At 36.1% G+C, this 21,486-nt stretch overlaps 1 protein-coding gene across 5 annotated transcripts in view; it reads left to right on the forward strand.

Moving 5' to 3' along the window:
* The window catches only part of PTPRZ1 (protein tyrosine phosphatase receptor type Z1), a 126,307-nt gene that overhangs the window by 23,386 nt on the left and 81,435 nt on the right, over window positions 1–21,486 (forward strand). For all 5 annotated transcript variants that reach the window (XM_088523792.1, XM_088523799.1, XM_088523806.1 and 2 more), the window contains exon 2: window positions 12,948–13,013. In XM_088523792.1, the coding sequence (XP_088379918.1) occupies window positions 12,948–13,013 (66 nt within the window). The remainder of the gene's footprint in view (window positions 1–12,947; window positions 13,014–21,486) is intronic.

Consider the following 21,486-nt stretch of genomic DNA (forward strand, 5'->3'; position numbering starts at 1 on the left):
TTTAGAGATCATCTAGTCCAACCTCCCTGCACATGCAGGAACACCTAGAGCATGTGTCACAGGACTGTGTCCAAGTGGGTTTTGAAGATCCCCAGAGAAGGAGACTCCACAACCTCTCTGGGCAGCCTGTTCCAGTAAAACATTTGAACATTAGAACATTAGAACATTTGAATTTGAAAGACTGAAATCTTCTAGGCCCATTTTAAGAATGGTTCCTAAAAATGATACAGAAATACAGTTGTAATAAATCCTACATGTGGAAAAGCCTGCCTTGGGTTCTTCTCATGCAAAATATTTGAATGCAAAATTACAGATATGACTGAGAGACCAAAATTGATTTTAGTGTCTTTTTTTGAGTAAGACCTATAAAGATGCATCTGAAGGGAAGTAGATATAATGAATATCCTCCTTATATTTAGAAGATTCTGATTATGACAGAAAATGTCTTTCATTTTTAAAAAGGTAAGTGCTTTTAGAGCGCCTTATTGGTTAAAGTCTAGTTATTGTATCTTCATGTAGTTTTATTCACAGCAATTAAACCACTGTAAGTACAGGGGTAATATTTTTATGTTAGGGCAATACCATGGCATAGCAAAACAGCTTTTTTTTACTGTATTTCCAAAATGTACTGTTTTTTCATCAAATTAGTTTTAAGTAGTGATTATTTATTAAGATGACCACTTGAAAAAGTCATCTGAAATATTGTTTTCTTTACCATGTATCTAATTTGAATTTTTTGGCTGTAAACTGTGTTTTAGGAGACAAAAGTACATATTGTTTGTGAGTTTCATCACAAAATTCATGCCCGTGAAAGCTTAACTGCCTGTTTTGTCTGCAGACTTATGTAAATTTCTTGGGACCTTGTGTGAATGGAAGGAGTCTGAATTTGTGTCCATGGTAATCTACTTGATGTGTGGAGGAAGTTACAATGGCATTAACCCATGAAAAGAATCATTTGTGTTCATTGAAAGCAGTCAAGACATGCTTTGCATTCAGATCACCAACTTGATCAGAGCTGGACATTTTTTTTTTCTCTCTCTTTTTTTTTAAGAGCTTCTCTTTAAAAGAGCTTAATGCTGGTCACCTGTTACAGTCAAAATATGTCGTTTATCTGTAAAGGGTAATTAAAAAAAAAAAAAGTGGAAGAACAGAAATAACAGATACATCCCTGAAATAAAAGGCAAAAAAATCCTGCAGTTGTTTACGACTTCTGCTTATGCACATAGCATAAGCTTAAACATGAGCATGAAGCCTGCAAATGGCATAACCATCAAGGCTTGTTACCTGCCTGAAACTGCATGAATTCATGCAATTTTTCCTTAGAACTGGAAATCTGGCAATACCTGCCTCACTGCCTTCCTGGGTGGAGCAGGAGTCCTGCTCAGGTGTGACCATTGAACTCTGTTGTAGAGGGACTTTCTCAAACACGAGAATTCAGAATCTCTCCATGCCGTTGCCCTGTATAAGTTGTGGTCTTACACAGACCTGACACGGAGAGAATTCAAGCCAGTTCTGCACTTCAGCTTACTTTTCCTGCTGTTACAGATTCTCAAGTAAAAAGAAAATAGTTGAAACTATGTTTTCTTTTACATTTACAAGAAGAAATTGTATCCGGCAGTCTCATTTGGAGTGTCCTCCTGCATTTAAATTAAATTACACTACAAGGAAAAGTAACATTAAGCAACCTGCATTTATTTATATATTCAGTAGAGATTCAATTTGGTAGATTAATCCGTCTTGGCTTCATATCTATCGACTAGTGAAAGTAAAAGATCATTTTGCTCTGTATCTTAGTATGATACTGGTATCCACAGTTTAATGGTAGAATTCTATGAGGTATGGTTTGCTTTTGTCGCAGAGGAAAATGACTTTTATATAAAAATAATATAACAAAACAAAAGGTTTGGCTATAATTCATGTCATTCTTTTCTATAATATCTGTCTAGTGCTACTATAAACATTTTATATCACTGTTGGCTAAATAAGTTTGCTCTATTGCTTTGTGAAGCTGCATTTAGAGGCCACTATAAGTACGTTTCGTGGCCTTCCTTGAAAATGGCCTCATCCAACAGCTTTCCAGTGGGAGCAGATAGGTCTTTCAATGCAAGGTTCTGAATTAACACAGCAAAAACAGCTGGTATTTGCCCCTAATCGCATTTAAGAGCTGTATTTCCAGGAATTATTTTTGTAAGAGCTACTGTGCCATTTGCATGTTCATCAGTAGAGACATTTGGGTACTTAAGATATAGCGGGAGACATGGTAACACCCCAAGGTACAGGGCGGGGAAAAAAGCCACTGCTGGATGGTCTCACTGTAAGCAACTACAACATGTCATGAAGACAGAGAAAACAGTTAAGTAAGTACTATAGTGGCTGGCATTTTTACTGGGGTCTTAAATTGTCCTTCTCTTACTTGTTGATTATATCGAATCACAGAAACGTTTTTTAAGCCCTTATGCTGTTTCAGACTACTAAAGAAGACATTTCTTAAAAACAAAAACAAAAACAAAAAACAAACAAAAAAACCCAAGCACTTAAACACAAGCTTAAATCTAAATAGGGGAATAGCCAGTCATATTCACTTTTCCTGACAGCTTTGTAAAATTAAATTCTTTGCTTACTTGAAGGTAAGTGATGTGTGTCTGTTACAGAATGGTAATTAATGTTTAGATTAAAAAGGTTTCAAAAGAGTCTGCATTTCATCTAGGGCAAGTACTGCTCCAAATACCATGGATCATTCATGTTCACTATGTAAATACCGGAAATAGTCATATTGGATCAGACCTGAATTCAGTATTGCCTGAAAGCAGCCAATGCACATGCTTCCAAAGAATGGTACAAAATCCCACAACAGGTAAAAGTGAGATATTCCCTAGTCACTTCTCATACGTATTCTGATCTGTGTCGGGTCTCCTTATAAGTAGGTCAGGATAACTCCAAATATTCTTGATATATTTATACTATTTTCGTCTTCAAGTTGTTAGACTCAACAATTTCTGGAGGTTCCACAAATATAATAAAAAATATACCCTTTCATAGTTTTTATTGCTTTCATTCTTCTCATAAATGCCCTGAGTGTTTTTGTTCTTCTAGAGAAAGGGAGAACAGAAGTTCCCAGTATTAATCTCAGGAACACTGATTATTGTTCATAGTTGTTTTCTTCCTCAAAATAAGCATTCTTAACATTTTCCATCTTCCCTAATATTTTTTTTTTCTTCTATGCCTGTGGTCATGCTCATAACTCACTCTGACATAATTCTGCAAAGTTATTTCTGAGAAGGCAAGACCAATGTAGAGTATAGTTTTCCAATACAGGACATCATAGTGTTTCAGATGAAACTCTCCTGTGCTATGTTAAGGAGTAATAACGTTCTTTCTTCACTATTTCTTAAATATTTCCAAATTTCAGCTTTGAATTCAATCATATATTTAAAAAAAAAAACTTCATTCAGCTGCCCAAAGGGATGCCCCCAATCTCTTTTCTCATTTTATACAATTAATTATACAATTAATTAAAAACCCTATAAATTAAAAGTAGTTTAGTATTTTTTCTCAGTGTACATATTTTTCTATTACTTTTCTTATGTGTAGATATATATGTAGAATATAATTTGCTGTTGTTACACATTTACATTTATTGTTATAGCTCTCTGAGCATCCTTGAAATTATAGTCCTGCCTAATCTTAATAGCAAACATTGGCACACAGAAACATTTCTGCAAGTGTCATCCCTATTAAAAGAGGAAATATTGTTTATTTCTAGGGCCTTTTAGCAAGCATTTTATTTCTTAAAAGCTGATGCCAGTGTATTAATTTGGCACCTGTTCTCCCCATTTAATGTGAAATTATATTGCAGTCATCACTATTTAATGGCTCAGTTGCTGTTGCTTTGTGACCTAGCTACTATGTGTGTTTTATGAGTATGCCAAGAAAGGCCTCTACCTATTTGTGTTCTAGAGCTGCTTTGAAAAGATTTGTACCTGTGTTGTTTCTGTAATGTTAATTTTTCTTGTTGGATGATTTGGTCATTTTACTCGTGGTAATGAAGATGTTACTGTTTTGTTAGATTGTGCTGGTGGTTTGTGCTTGCTTTATTTTATGAATTCAATTTGCCGTTCTTTGCTCTGTGGTATAGACATACTAATATATTTATGTTGCTAGACATAGCAACAAGAGTTAACTTTTATATGGACTGAGCTGCATGTTCCTCTCTTCTCACTAGGTTTATTATTCCCTAAGATATTCTCCAGGGTCTATTAAGTTTAAACTCTCCTTACTCATTCAAGAAAGTGAGCTTTAGCACTCTCTTCATTTTATCTAGTTGGGCCTGCTCGTTTAATTGGAAGTATTTTACACGAAAATAGCTACTGAGAGAGTTTCTTCTAAGTCTCTGTGTAAACATCCAGGCCATCCCCTACTGATAGCGCTCCGTTAGTAGTGTTGATGTGCAACATGATCACAAAGCCAGGCTTCCCCCCCAGCACAATGACACAAGTGTCTAAGTGGCTCCAGTACAAAGCATCCTAATTACTTGACCAAAGAATATTCACAGAAGACCTTCTCTATGCAGCCTATTGAAGTTATTCTCCATACCATAAAAACTTTAAATCCATATTCATAGGAGAGGGAAGGATGGGCAAATGTTTTGGAGCCTGCTAATTAAGACCTTTATGCAAGGTTTTAGTGCTCTACACCTAGACCTAGGGCAGGTGTCTGTTTGCAGGGGTACCTTTGAGAGCATGAAATGGCCGTTTGGAGCAAAAATCCCTTTGTAGAACTAAGTCTCCATCACTTAAGTGCCTAAAGCTCTTACTACTATGGAGAGTTAAGCTCTAAACTTGCAAAGACCTTAAGTGTGTAAATTCCTAATAGGGAAAAGACTTTGTCAGTCTAGCTGCAATTTTACAAGTCATTTCAGATGTGTTGAAATGTACTTATAACGTATAAGAGTGCACAAATCATTAATTTACTGTACATTTTTAGATTTTTTTTTCCTCTAACTCTCACTGAATTTAATTGACAAATGAATTAATTTACTAATTGGCAATAAACTTCTAATCTGCACAGATGAGTTCTTGTAATTAACTGGAAATGAATTTAATAGATACATTAGATGCATTGTATTCATTTTGTTCATGCCGCAATGTTTGGCTGTGTTAAAAAAAATGCCTGTGAATCATAATAACATTCCCAGGCTTCATGTTTTTTTCTTGCAAAGATTAAATTCCTTAGTTGTAGAAAGTTGCAGTCCATTTGTGGCTGGTTATTGAGTGTTGACAGCTGACTGCCACAATATATGAACTTTCAGTTGTATTGAACTAATCTGAACCTAGGAAGAGGATTACTGCAATGAGGTTTTCAGTTCAAACCATGTTATACACTTAGGATAGGATTGCAAGTAGCAAGAGGTCAGAGCCTCCATTTTGTGGTTCAGTGCACAAATTAAGGCTTTTCATAGAGTGCCACCGCCACCTGAGACCAGGATAAAAGCTTTTTACTGTGGTAGCAGAAGGCTGGGTAGTATTGGGAAGTGGTTACTGCAGTAAGGTAAAACTTCATGTTGATAGTGATAGATTGAACCATGTGTATATGATCTTATTGGGATATTATTTTCACATTTTGGGTCAAACCTTATGCAACTAGGTTTGTGTGTGCTGGCAGCTGAGAGATTAGAGAAAGAATATGAGTTAAAGTATTCATTTTTTTTTTCTCCCTGAAATTTCAAAGCTGTATTCTGGTTCCTACTACTGTTACCTGAAATGTGCATAAATTACATATTTGGAGGATGGAGAGAAGGGGAATATATATCTCTACTGCATCTGTCTGTCTGCATTCCTGTGGATACATAGCGTGCCAGGCAGATTAACCTCTTCTCTCCAAAAATAATTGATTACCTGCAGGACAGACTATAGATCACACTAAATACCTGACAAACTCCTCTCTCTTCACTCCTAAATATTGTTAGCTATCTGAATTCAGAAAGGGTCTGTGAAGTTCCAGTTTTGGGGGAAATAAAGGGCAGAACTGAACCGGGTCTCACCATTTTCCTTATGGTACTTACTTGAATGTCTATAAAAATATGAGATATAATTTGGTCTAAAAATAATACCTAATAGTAAGACCAATATACATAACAAACACTGATGTGTATAATAAAAAGGAAGAGAAGGAATTCAAATAAAATAGACTTTAAAATGTCACTTTTTTGGTGGGGTGGTATCTCATATATTTCATTAAAGCATCTGACTGGAAAAAAAACTCAAGCATTAAGAACATTGCTTCTGGCTGTGCTGTAATTAGCTAAAACAAACAAACAATCAATGAGCACTAACTGGTGGAAATGTGTGGAAACACAGCAAGAGTATGGTGTTCTACTTGCAAGAGAAGGGGGCATTCAGCACCGGGAGCTCCGTGTCCTCCCACCTCCGCTAAGGACCAGAAAGTGACCATGATCAGTCCCCAGGCTACAGGTTGCATTGCCCTGTGTTAGCACACACAGCACTTGAAAATGAAAGTGTAAACAAGACTATCTTGGAAAAAAAAAGCAAGAACTACTCCCTAGAAATCACTGTGTAGGTATGCACAATGCTTGGCCTTGATATTTACTGTCTTCCAAATACTGGCCTTCTGCATTTACTGCATGTTTGTGAATTTAATGGGGGCTAATGTGGATGGCATTGCTGCTGCAGACCACACATCCAGAACATACACCATGGGAGATGCCGTATCTGTCCCATGTTCAGGAGCTAGCCACCTGGCAGGGCTGTAGTAGCAGTGTAATGAGGATCTCAAATGAGGTGAGGCGAAGGAAAGTGCTGTTCTCATTCCCTGTAACAGCCAACTTAAATGGAGAAGGAGTAGTTATTCCATTCAATGAACAAAACATTCTTTTTTAGATCCAGGAAAAAGCTCTCCTTGAGCATACCAGAATTTTCTTCTGATCCTATGTAGCATGTACATCTTTTTCCAATCATTTCTATATTGGATTGTGCCTTAAAGACTAAATTGAGGCCTTATATTTAAGAGTGAAATCTTTTGTAGTACCAGAATGTACTCAAAGCAAACAGTTATCATTTTGTCCATTCAGCAGTGAGTTTCCCAAAGGCTACTGTACTTTTAATTTCACATTGAAAAGTTAGACTTAAGTAGAAGACAGACACCCAAGCCCAAAATTACCTGGAGTAATTTTGAAGAAAATTGCTGAAGTTTTTTTGCACAATTGCTGTCTGACTTTGAAGATATCTCATCTCTTGACCTGAAAGTCTTTCAGATACTTAAAATTCCGCTTTAGTGTTTGCTGTGAATTTTCAGTCTTGATAATATGGAGTGACATGGATCCTATTTCATACCTAAGACATGCTTCTAATTTAAAGAACTGAACATCTTTCAGGTACATTTTCAAGACTAAACCAGGTAAGAACATGTGCAAAAATACATGTGTGTAGTGTTAAATTCCATGTTTCATCAGTATTACTGATGCTTTTCCATTGGTATTACCAGTATCACACTGCAGCCTATCAATTCCATTGGGATACTTAGTGGGCAGGAACTGGGGAGGTTCACATCTACATAACAAGTGCTCCAGAACAGTACCCAAAGTGCAGACATAATTTCTGCAGAAACAGATGAGAGAAGTACTCCCCATGTTCCTATTAAAACTGCTATTGTGCAGAAATGTCTAAGTAATGCAGGTGAAAACCCCAGGAGTTAAATGGGTGCTATAGTAATAACTCAGAAAATCAGTCTTCTATCTAAAAATTCAGGCAAATTGGATATCTTTAGAGAATGCTTTCAGGGCAGCATTGAGAGGGGGATGCTTTGGAACTTGTTTTGAAGTAAATATTCATACATGAATTAGAAGGTACTTGCAGTTACTCTATTTTTTTTAACCTGTGATTTCCCCCTCTGCTACTATATTAACAGTTCTGCCAAACCCCCGTAAATAGAAGCTTAATTAATAGAAGCTTAATTAATAGTTTGGGTTTTTTTTTTTTTTTTTTTTTTTTTTTAGGAAATAACAAATTTAGTTCCTTTGTTTGCCTTTGTGTGCTTCTTCTAGTGTGGCAGTGGTTTACATACATACTTCTTCCTGTATTTTTTAGCAGTCATAAGATATTTCCTTTTCTTCTTCAAAAGATTTGTATGTATTTGATTACAATAAGAGGAAGGGAAAGGTACACATGAGTTTCACAACCTGATGCAATTTCAAGAAATTCCAATATCTGTATGTACAAAAATTGTGTGTGTATATATAAATACACATGCTCAATTTATATATATATATAGCCATATACTTTTTCTGACAAATCTATATCTATGCTTATTTTCACAAGGTTTCTGTTATATTGTTTACATTATATACTGTGTTAAATAGCATATATTTTAGTAAAGGTTCCTTTGGGATGACTTGCATAAAGTCTACTCATGAGTAATCTATAAAGACTACTCATGAGAGATCTAGGTAGATATTACTAAAACTGTAGTGCTTCACTGATCTGTAGATGTTCATGAGTGGGAAGGTATTAGAGAATGATATTGTGGAGCTTTTGGAGTCTAGTACAGGACTTAAAAAAAATTATTTTCCTATCATTGCAATTTTGAAGTGTCTATTGTACCAAGTTTCCAGTTTGTTGAAAAGGAGATTGTAAATATTTTTTTACTTGGTTACCAAATACAAGAGGCAAAACACATATTTTATTCCTAATTATGTGCAATATATTCCTTAAATTTTCCAGAAATCAAAATCATAAAATTTTCCTTCAATCTTGCTAAAATACTTGTTTCTTCTAATAAAACCCAATTTGCCTCAATACGTACATCAGACAATAATATAATATCTTTAGCATGATTATCGTCTTCCTAAATCTCTTATTTGTCTTCAGATACCTAAAATCCATTTAATATTTTTAAGTTCAAGTTGGTCATCCTATGTTCCTGGTACACAATTATTGAGGTATCTGTGTATTTAGCCCAAAAGCTTCATAGGCACTTAATTTTGGTCACCCATGCATGTTGAGAAATATCTGTTTTGAAAAGACAAGTACCAGTTTCCCATCTGAAAGCTCTTTTGCATCTAAGTTTCAGTGAGCAGGCATCTGCATGCTTCATAAATTCACAGCCTTAAAACTTTACATAGTCAATGCTACAGCTAACCTCTGGTGGTTGTCCAAAAAGAGAAAGTCTAGAAGTGTATAAAACTTTTGTGCTTTGTCTTCAGGTGATACCTAGGGGTATGGGATCACAGGTAGAATGACACACCGGACAATTCCTACTACTTTCCATGTTTTGTATGCAAATACACTAAAAAACTGTATTCCAGTGTGATTTATAAATCTTACCTGATGCTTTAGGGTTTATTCTTTTAATCTATTACATTTTCACTGTGAAGTTATGACAGGTTAAACAACCAGTATGCCATGTCCTCTGATGCTCAGGGATATGTACTTTTAAATTAACCCAATCAATCTTTCAGGGAATCAGTAGTTTAGGGAAAGTCTCACTGTTTTCTCGGTCTGTATCAGAATGAGCAACCTACACTGCAGGGTAATAAATAGAACTGATCCTCTAAATACCCTGACATACATTGATGCCTAAAAAAGAAGTCTACACAAAAGGAACTCTGTTTTATTTTTTTTTCTCTAAGACTGTTAGTATTCTCAGACCCATCCTGACAAAAGATTTTGATACATGTTGACTTTCAGAAAAAAAAGAATATATGAAAAGATGAAGGTGGGCTATTAAATCACTTCGGTATTCTTAAGGATTTTACAGATAGCACTAACAAAATAAATAAATCTGTGGAAGAGATACTCTATTCACACCAATACTTCTCATTGTTATAAAAGAATTTATTGACACTTCTTTTCAATGAGATTTTTTAGACTGTTAGCAGGTTGTGGTCTGAATATTTTTGTTCTTCTATTAGTGTAAATCATAGCTTATTTACATTAAGGAAATAAAGCTGTGTGAAATAAAGTTTAATCTATATTATGATCTGTGGCCCTATGATCTTCCTATAAATGGAAGGAGCTAAGCCAAAGACACAGACATTATGGGAAAAGCATTGTACGCACTGTCAGACCTTAGTTTAGGCTGAGAGGAGGCTAAACTAGCTTTCAGTTCTCCTTTTGACCTCTTGGTTCTAGGAACTGGTATCCCTGACACCACATTGGCAAAGCAGACGAGCATAAAGGTCTGGTAAAATTACAGCAGGCAGGTGTGCATTGCATCCCCAGACTGCACCTGAGCTATAATCATGCCTGGCAACACATCATGTGGAGTGCTGCGTCCCAAAACGCGCTTTGCGTCTATTCTGCGCTGTCCTCAGAATACCCTTTTTATTACAGAGGGATCTCTGGTGGATACTTGAGGCTTGTTTCCTTAGCATCTGTCAGAGGATTTTCCCTGACAAAATTCAGAGACTTAGGATTCCATTTCCACTTCTTTGATTCATTTACTGTGGCACAGAGTGCGAACTAAGAGACTCTCAGTCAAACATTCAGACATTTCTTTACTTAAATTTTTAGATTTTTTTTTTGGGGAGGTATAAATAAATACACATTGAGGACTTGGGTGTTTCTTTCTTTCACAAAAGAATTATCATATCAGGAGGAAGAGAATCTGGTTATTTATATTTTTTTAATGCGAAAAATTACCTACCAGATCTGATTACTCCCAGTACTATGCTTTAACCAGAAAGCCCTCTTCATTTTCTTCCCATAACTGTAGAGTGGAACATGAGAGAAGGTCAGCCATAAGTCATTTCAGTCACACCTTATGAACAGAAGAGGTTTTGTTGCCTTTTTTCATAACTTTATGGGCCTCTGGGGTTGAAGTATGTGCTAACTGGACAGAATATAAAAGGAAACAGGTCTCACAGCCACATGCAGAAAACTCTGGCTTTGAAAGAGGTTAGAAAAAGGGGACAAAAAGTATTAATGATATCTTGCACATCTCCTTGACTTGCATGGAAATATAACCATACAGTCAGTTAACACATGATCCTGCAACTGAACTGCCTTGTTCTATGAATAAATCAACAACCTGCAGAAACATGTTCACCAGCATCCTGAAAGCCTGGAAGTAAAAGAGAACATGAAGGATTTTTTTTCTTCTTCTTCATAAAGCAGCTCCTCAACCAGTAGAATTAAAACTACTTTAGGCACTGGCTGAAGACAGTGTGACAAGGGTCAGCTGTCTCTCAAGCTGATAGTTTTAGAAGTCCAAGTATCAATATGGTAGATTCATCTGCCAAAATGCAAATTTGCAGTTTTTCTTCCTCTTTTGTGAAGACTTTCACATTATTACTTTTATAATTTAAATCAAATGCAAGGCATATAAATATATTATTTAAACAGGTATCTACTGTGATATACCAAGAGAAGAATGAGTATCACTTTGTTCACTTCAAAATAAAATAATTTCCTTCTGTCTTGTCTCTGTACAATTGGTTAACATGGAGCATTTACGCAACAACACTTTATACAATGCATGACTGTGATATTACACTGGTAGTTCAGGAGAAGAATCACTGCATTGACTTGTGCCCATACACGAACACGCAAATGTACAACTTTTCCTTTGCTAGCTGTGATTTTCAATTGCTTCCCTCCCCTAATGAGGTTTGCTTTCCCTCCGCCTGCCCTTTGGCCATGTATTTTTAATAGAAAGGGGCAATACCCAAACCACTGGCAATCACTGCAAATGTGAGAACGCATAAGTCTGTGAGTGTGCTGTGAACAGACTATGCAAACACAATAGTTGAATAGCAGAGTAAAGAAGGTGTATGAACGCCTAAAGTCTTTTGGCATTTATATAGGCTTTCCGTAAGATTTACTGGGTCTATACGTGTGTAATGCACCAAAAAAGTGAACCTTGCCCCTTTTTTTCTTGTTCATTGAAGCTATCACTCCTTGTCTATCAGACCTCCAAGTGGAATTTAAAGAGTGGTGGGACACTCTCACGCCCAAGCCCTGCTTCGTTAGCATATGAATGCTTAAGCGATTGTTTGAAGTAACAATTAGGAGGACAATGGATAAAGGAGGAAACTGGAGACAGCAGCTAACACCTGTGAATCAGAACTTAAACAACTTACTTTTGCATAACTAATTAAAGGGAGAGGAACAACGCACACTGACTGAAAATATGGTCCACAGACAATTGTAGTACATGCAAATCCCTTTGCCGCTGCTTTCAGTTACACTAGTCACATAAAGGGTTTGATCTTACTGCAGAAATCTTAATTATGAATGAATGTTGTGTAAGTGTTGCAAAAGACTTTCTGGCATGTAGTGGGAAAGGAAGAGAAAAACATTTAAAGAAAAGGGGAAATGGATACTATCGACACTGTTTCATGGAATGGTATTTACTGCAAAATATGAGAAGAATTCTGTGTTATTTTCTCATGGAGACAATTCCATATGTGTGCTGCAGTTATTGCTGAAGCAGATTATATTGTGCTTCCTTAGAATTTCTTACTGCTCCTTAAGATTATGACTGTAGATATGACAGTCTCAGAAAACCTGTATCCCCAATTTACATATATTAAACAATGTCTTGACCATGATGAATTCAGTATTTAGCTTTCACTGAATTCAAAATATTCCCAAGTGGCTCTTTCAGGAAACCATATAGAAGAAACCATTCTTCAAGTGCAATGTCTAGTTCTATTTGTATTAATTTTACAAAGGAATATATGGTTGTGATGAAAAATAGAAAATAGGAAAGAAAATAGATATGATATGAAAAGAAGACCTTGTGTTCTTCTGTTTGCTTTATTTGTGGCCTGAATGATGAGGCTAATCACATTCCACTTACGAATTCTTATAATTCAAAGTCTAAGACAAAGGCGAGTGGCTGTTTTGTTCTTTGGCAAGGATGGTCATCTACACTTCTTATTTTTGTTAGTGTCCCAATTTTAATATTGTAAACTCATTAATATTTTGCAGATTTGGTGTACGGATACTATAGACAACAACGGAAATTGGTTGAAGAGATCGACTGGTCATACACAGGTAGGATACTTTGTCTTTTTGAAGAATTACTATTTTTGGATATTTTCATGTCCACCGTTAGAAGTTCAAGAGCCTGTTATGTATATATGTGTAACACTTTCCATACACCTAAACAATTGCTAATGTAGAAATATTATGTAGAAGTATTACATAGTTTCTGAAAACTGCAGGAACAAGTATTCCTCTGCATACTGCATAAGAGGAGCAACTACTTTCATTCCTTATATATATAACTTTTGGAAAAGGCAAGTCCTCATCCATACGACCTTAATCGTGAGATGTGATTTACTTGAGGAAGGTTGAGCCAGTAGATTGTTAGACACTCTTTCATCGTATGAAGATTATTTCAATCTTCCAGTATTACAAGTTTGAAAACAGACAGAAAGGCTGAAACAAGACACCGGACAGTATGTGGATAAGACATATCCATATACTGCATATGAACCTCTACACTTTGTTCTTGAGCACCTGAGCATCCTTTTCACACCAGGTCACACTTTAATTAACATGAAAATAAACCAGGTATTTTGGCACTGAATCATTTGTGTCAGTAAAAAAGATATACCCTTAAATTCTGCTTGAAATTTACCTAATTACAGAATGGCTAAGAGAAATTCACAATTTGACCAAGTATTTTTATGTTTAAATGTTATGTATATTTTACCCAGAGTGAATTATGAATGTAGAAAGTGGCTGCCTGGACTTGTGCATAGGTACTGGCATTTTTAATAATTCAAGTTATTCTGTTTCAAAAGACAGCAATTTATAGGAAGAAATAAGGTCTCACTGACAAATCTCAGCATTCCATATATTTTGTTCAAAATATGTTCCTGAAGTTAAAGAAAGCTACACCATTCTTTTTCTTTCTCTCACTCTATTTCTCATTTTTTGAGATGGTTTTATTTCTTCAAGGCAAAATGTCTAACAAGTTTTGATCCTGGAGAGAATTGAAACAGGCAAGTCATAAACCCTTCAAAATAAGATTTATAATTAAATCTCCCACTTACACAAATTATTCTACAAAATCCAAGCATAAGATCAATCAATAAAATATTTCCTTTTCAAAGTCAATCAATTTTTAATATTTCAGTTAGAGAAACACAGGAGTAAGCCTCTAGGATTACAGGTTTCCAGAGAACTATTTACGAGTTTTCTTTAAAGACTCAGTAAACAGGTTTAGCGTAGGTTATCACAGGAGGATCAAGCTGTTCCCTTGCAGAACACGCACTTCCTGCGTAGATGCTGCAACAGGCTGAGGTCACATTTGCTGGGTATATCTTGCTGCTGGAGCTGTACCATCCAGGTGAAGAGGATTGCACCCAAGTGTGCTGGAGCCACCAAGCACAGCATCATGGCATTGGCTTTGCTGGCCAGAGGATCCAGATCTGTTGCTTTTCTCAATGTGTGAAATACCTTCAGTTGATCATCCCACTTCTTGTTGCTTGCCCCCGACTGGTACTGGCAAAGCCTTTCTCCCTAAGAAACTCTGTTGTGTTTGAGGCATAGGGTCTCCAATGTGAGGAGAGCCTTGCTAGGCAGCATGATCCCTGTCACAGCAGCCCCTTGCCACTGATCCTCCTTCATTCCCTGGCCCTGCGCAGGTAGACTCCTGGGCCGCATCAGTAGAAGCTGAGTGCCCTGAGGACTTATACCATGTCTGGCCCTAACTTGGAATGACCCGGATTTTCAAAGCTTTTCCAGTGGCTGTATGTAAACCATATACTCACTTTCTAGCTCGAACACCTGTATTTCACACCTTATGATACATAGTGTTTTTCTTAAATACTGTGCATTTGATTTTCAGCACAAAAAAGATTACAGGAATGTTTCAACTTTCATGTAAAAAATATTTAGTCTTCATGAATGTGAAGTTCAGTTTTAAGACAGATGTGTATTAGTGGCACAAAAGTCCAGGGGTTGGGACATTTATTTTGATGTCTGTCTTTTATGTTAATTTATTTTTGAATTATTTTATTCCTGCATCTCTGCTCATTTAGTGTACATTCATTGTACATTTAGTGTACAAAGGTTGGCAATACCAGGTATTTGTATGTATAACTCCTATTCCTATCTGGGATTTATGGTTTTGAGATAAAAATCGACATGCACATTTTTGATTAGATAGCCTATACTTCTCAGTTCCTTGTTTCCTCAGACGCTAATTATATTCTTCTGACTTGTATCCTGTTGACTGAAGGACTTGAAACATTCACTCCTGTGTGCCTAAGAAATTTTATAAGTGGGCCTCGAGGCCATGGGACAACAGAATTTTATCAACCATGAGTTAGAAAAAGCAAACTCCGACAGAGTTGAGCAGGTTTCATTCTCTGTATCAAATAAAAAAGGTCAAATACATTAGTCAGACTGGATCAATACATTTCTGTGCTAGAGTGGTGCTATGAGACTGAAGTAAAACATAACTAGAGAAATAACTAGAATCATGCAATTTTTGAAGGCAAAATTTCATAATGAAATAATTTTACATGCTATTATTTATATGAATTTTCATCAGAATCTGTTCTTAGTTGGAAGTCTAATTAACAAAGATGTAAATGTTACCAGACACATTCCATAGTACTTCCAAGTGTTCAACTTTCAGCCATAGACAAACTTTGCATTTTCAAGCATGAATTTGGGGGGATTGTGCTCTGATTGATTTGCATAAACAAATACAGATTTTCAGATGTGAAAAGTGCAAGTGCATGTCACAGGTGCATCTAATTTTTCCAGGATTAAGTGGTTCCTAGAGTTAGTTTCTTAGTAAAATGAATTTAGTCAAAGCACCTTCAATATATTTTGTATTAAAATGGTGATTAAAAAGATTTTGATGACATAGTGAATATTTTAAGTCAAATTCTAAAAACAAAACCAACAATTTCTGTTGTAGAAAAAATAAATTTACTGAGAAAATGTATATCCTCAGATGAGTTATGTAAGTATTTGATGGACAAAGATCATCTAGACATTATTTATCCACAATACCAAGGCTTGCTATTTCAAACTATAAAACAAGCAATGTGAATTTCTTTTATTTGTCTCTGTCATATAGATTAAAGATTGTGTTTATCGATACTCTTGTTTATCTGCATAGTTTTTTGACAAAATGAATTGCATGAATTTGAGTGAAATATAAGGCTCTTTTTTAACATGGCTATTTTGCATTTGTTTCTGTATCTGAAAGATCATATATAAAATACATCTGATTTTTTTTCTTGGTGAAGCTTCTTTCTATCAAGGATGGCCATTATGCTTGGAATTCGGGTTATTTTGTCTTATACATCAAACAAGATACTTGGTTAAGGGGAAAACAGATCTGGATTCCATTAAAGACAAGAAATTCAACACAATCTTCCAGGAATTACAAAAGATGAATGCTTTCTAAAATTGAATTTGTGGTGTTCTTTGTCTCATCATTCAATGGGATTAGCTTCAGCTTTTGCTGCCACTCATTATGTGATACATAATGCTGCAATATGATGATATGATGCAATATGATGATACATAATTGCCTCACAAATGTTGGCAACTCAGATCCTGGGCAAAAGGTGATTTTAGCATAAACTATTGAGTCTTATAGTATCAAATGAAAATTTTGATGGTTCCTTCCAAAAGTGTCTCATATTTCCTGTTCTTCTGAATGGGAACATGAATCACAGAATTAGAGGAATTTAGATTTGTAGGAATCGTTGGAGATCATCTAGTTCAACTCCCTGAGCTGGGCTCAAAGCCCAACTAACTTCAAAACAGAAGCAGCTTGTTCAGGCCATGTGCAGCTGAGTTTTGAAAATCTCCAAAGAAGGGGATTCTGCAGCTAGGATGACATGTTTCACCTTCAATTTGAAGATTTTTTTCCCCTGTACACAATTGAAATTTTCCTCCCTGCAACTTGTGAAATTCCCTCTTGCCCTTTGCACCTTTGAGAAGAGTGTTTCAGTGTCTCTTCTGTAAATTCCCTTTACATAGCAGTAGACTTCAGTTAGCTTTCCCTTCAGCCACTTTCCTTGTCCTGCTGGTTGCACCCTTGCTAAGGCAGCCCAGTATGTTGCTGCCCTTCCTTGCTGCAAAGGCACACTGCTGACACATATACAACCTGTGGTCCCTCAGGATATTTGGTTGTAACCCCTTCAGATAATCTTGAATAGCTGCTGTGTATCAGTGGTAAAACTTGGCAGTATGTTGATGCACTTCTGGACCTTCGACCAGTATTTTTCACAATTTTTGTTTTGTTTTGTTTTGGTTTTGGTAGGATGAACAACACTAAGCATACAAATGTTGTTGTCTCTTTCTATGCAAAGGAGCTTATCACCCTAAATATGATGCTTCAGAACTGTGTGGCTTTGTCAAAAGGAGCATGGAAAAGAGCTAGATGCTGGAGTGCTGATATAAGAGAACTTCAGTTTTAGCACAGCCAGTGGCAAGGAATTGTTTCCAAAATAATATGAAAATTCTGAGAGGGATTTAGCTCTCTCTAAAGAGAGTTTAAGGCTCTGGATCCTGTCCTTTGCAGGGCAACGTGGAGTCTGATATTGGAGCCATTTAGTGAGCCAGATCCCGACAGACTGGCTGTGTGGGAGAGCGGGCAGTCCCAGCAGGAGTTTGCAAGAGGTGGAAGCCAGCAGCTGCTGGCTGAACTGACTGTGATTTAATAAACAGCTCTACCAGAACAACCTGAAACATCTCCAAGACAGCCCTGGCCAAAAGCTGAAAAACCTTTTAGAATCATTGGACAGATAAGACTGTGCTCTGGGGAGATGATGCATATCAAATTAAGTTTATATATTTTTCCTAACTAGCTAGCTAGCTATCATGACAATATCAACATGGGTTTGTGAAAAGATCTGATTTTATCACCTCACATGAAATAAATCACTTTGTAATTTATGGTCCCAAAATATAATAATGAGTGATGTGTCGTGTTGGTTATGAATAACAAGTGAATAATCAGTTATGAACAGTAAAGAAAAACTTACACTCTTGGGCCCTATGTGTTCCTTCTATAAAAGATACAGCATAAGAAATCAAAATAACATGCATTGTTTTATTAACTCATATAAAAGTAACTCTGCAGACGATGTCTGTTCAGTAGACCTTTTGCTTCAGAGGCTGTCAAGCCATTTTTTGTATGATAGCTCATTATATGTGTTTACATCCCCCAGATCACACAGTCACTGATGGTTCCAGTCTTTTGTCACTAAATTTACAGACTCATTAATTAAAAAGATAATTACATTATTATGGGTTTGGGAAGGCTGATGATTCAGCAACAGAAATTACAGTGTTATGCATCCTCCCACCAAAGAGACAAGGTGTCCTCAAGCAGGGAGCTACACGCTGGCTTAGCTGGACATAGAGAAATCCTCTTTTAAGATATCTCAGTGTACTGAAACAACAACACAAGGTGGGTTGTTCAAAAAAACAAATACACAATAGCAACAACAACAACAACAAAACAGAAAGCTATTCAGTATATTTATGATTAGGCCTCTGAATTCATATGGAATTCTGTGGTTTGGAAGAGTCTATTTCATCACAGGCTTGATTTCTGTGTTCCTACGCTGATATCAGGAGAGTTCAATTTATTTGATTCAGTCAACATTTTGGGGGTAATCTGCATGGAAAACTGAATATATGAAATAGGCATAGAAAAGGTGAATAGAGTTCAGTCGGAACTCATAATCATGACCTTTCAAAGTTGGATGCCTGTACAAAGTAATGAAGAATGGCATGCTGATAGTCATATTAGGTTTCTAACAGATAAAATCATCTCTCTTTTTTTTTTATCATTTCACAATTCACAATAAAGATTTCAGTGCTCTGTTTGCTGGAATATCCCAAACCGATAACGTCTATTCTGTCTCACATTTTCCCCCTTCATAGGAAAGGAACCTGTTAGGTCTTGTTCAGGAACAGTACATCATCTCATTCCAAACACTGAAGAGATTGGGAGAATCTGTTTATGAGGTGTAGAGAGTAAAAGCATGAGAGGTTTGGGTTGTTTTTTTCGGATAAAGTGTGGAATTGTTGTTTGATAGGAAAAGCTAAGACCCAAGGGTCAGAAAGATGTAGAATCTAACCATTAAGTAAGTGTGATTTAAAGTTAAAAGGTTTTCTTAGGATGACTGTCTTTAGGAATACACTAAAATAAAAGGCAAAAAGGAGACTGAGAGTGTCTCACAGTAGACTGCAGCTTCTACTTAAGCATGTTTGCCCTTCAAAAGGATCATAAAACTATCCTCATATATATGCCGCTTTTTTTTTCTTATTTATGAGTACATTCAATCTGTGCTACAGTGGGAAGGATATATACTTGAGGAATGCATAGATGAGATCATCATCGTCACCATATGAAGTTGATTTATGGATCTGTGAATTTAAAGTCCAGAAAATAAGGTCTGACCCTGATGATGCTCAAAAAAGGCCGCCTTTTGCTCACTTGCTACAGCTATTTGTTTAGGACCTGTCTTTGAACATTTTTACTGAAATGGATATTCTACTATATTGATACTGCTGTTCTGCTCTATTTATAATAGTCTGTTGTTTTTTTCTACTGTAATCAAATACCATTTATTTCACCATGCCCAGTTTGCACGTGTACAGACCAACTGAAGTAAGGAAAATAAGTTTTTTTTTTAATACACCCACAAATTAAATATCCAATGATATAGACTGATGCAGACAATTGTAAATTCATGTATTCCCATAACATGCAGGAAATCCTTCTAACAGCTCACTTTTACATTGGAAAATCATCATTTTCTATGACCATGCCTTTCCATTGGTTACCTTGCAATAGCATTCACTGAAGCCATTCATAATTGTGCAACACAGTAATTCAATATAAAACCCTTCCATGTGTCAACAAGGATTAAAGCAGGATAATTATACAGGATATTTATAATAGAAAGATCAATTCTGAGTAGTTTTTCTGAAGAAGGCTGTGCCCTGTCTACTGGGTAACAAGCTTTCCATTCTGCACTGAAGAAATAGTGGGGCACGAGTAAAAACTATGTATAGTATGTGTTTACAAATGACATCTCTGTAGACTTATAGTTGTACTTGAGTTTCACAGCTTCACTTCCCTTTGCCCTGTTTTACCATTTTGATTTGTATAAGACCACACTTACCCATTCAAAGTGATCCTTTCATATAGAGTTGAGCTGAAAGCTATTAAAATCTGAAATTGTTTTTCTGCTTCAGTGTCTGCTGGTCCCTGACTGTGGCCATATGCACAGCATGGATTTACCAGCCAGGCTGTTCCCTCCATCATTTGGTTGCCAGAATTGCAGAATTTCAGTTCTCAGCCAGTAATCTTGTCTAACTGTGAAAGGTGCATAAAGTCCTTTTTGCTAACAAGGCAGGTCAGGGCATCTAGCTGCAGGACAATTAGGCTGGTTCCTGCCATGCTTTAGCAGTCGTGTTTGCAACAAACTCCATATCCTTCCTGGGGGCGGCCTCTTTTCTGCTCCCTTGCAGGAGCTTTCTTTATGAGAAATTAAACTATGGCTTGATCTGATATTGCTTGGCACTAATCCTATTTTAGGAGCCACAGAAACAATTGACTGTCTTATTCCACCCTTTATTATAGATCCTGCATGTCAAAGCTAACCTGTTTTCCCTCTGAATATGATGTTTCTCCATCAGTGATCTTTATCTATCTGATGAAAACTGTGTTAACCAGAGATATTTCTAAAAGACAGTTAAGAAAATAAAGATATTTAAAATGGAAGCACAAAGAGAGTGATAATGTATTAAAAGCTGGAAAAGAAGAATTATTGACATGTAAGGACTTGGACATTTTTCAAACTTCAGATCTCTCTTAGCTATGACAGGAATCAATTCAAGGTATGGGCAGATGGTCATAGACTAACAACATTTTTAATTTTTTTTACTAAGCTGATGTTAAAAAACAAGCATACAACAAATGAAACACCTTGATTTACCCTGCTTGGTTACTTGAAAAGCCAAAATTGAAAAAAGAGAACCTTATTGCCAGAGTATTTTGGAACATACAAGACAGCAGTTCGTAAATCCTTTACTACTGGTTTAGAATATAGTGGATTTCTATCTGTCTTTACATGTTGTGATCAGTTTGTGTATATACAATATTCTTTTTTCCAGATTTTTTTTCTGTGTTTTCATGACAGCAAATACCTATGCCTGGAGTGAAAAGTTATAAGCTCAAATGTACGTATACATTTTAAAATTCAAAAGCATATATATGAAACCTAATTTTATGGCCAGGTCTGTAATTTGCGTGAAATGTATTATAGTGCCTTGAAGTCCCAAGTAATGTAATTACTAAATAGGAACATTAACTCATTACTTTTTTAATCTGTATTTTAGCTACTTTCAGAATACCTGAGACAGATTAAAGGAGAAAAGCACAAAGCAGAACAGATGCTATGTAATACGTTTAATTGGGGAAAGAGTACATACTTAAGTAATGCAAGGACACATTTTATTCAACTATAAG

This window comes from Tinamus guttatus, unplaced genomic scaffold (assembly GCF_059628265.1).
Source record: "Tinamus guttatus ecotype Peru unplaced genomic scaffold, ASM5962826v1 Tinamus_guttatus_pri_ptg000018l, whole genome shotgun sequence".
NCBI classification, from domain to species: domain Eukaryota; kingdom Metazoa; phylum Chordata; class Aves; order Tinamiformes; family Tinamidae; genus Tinamus; species Tinamus guttatus.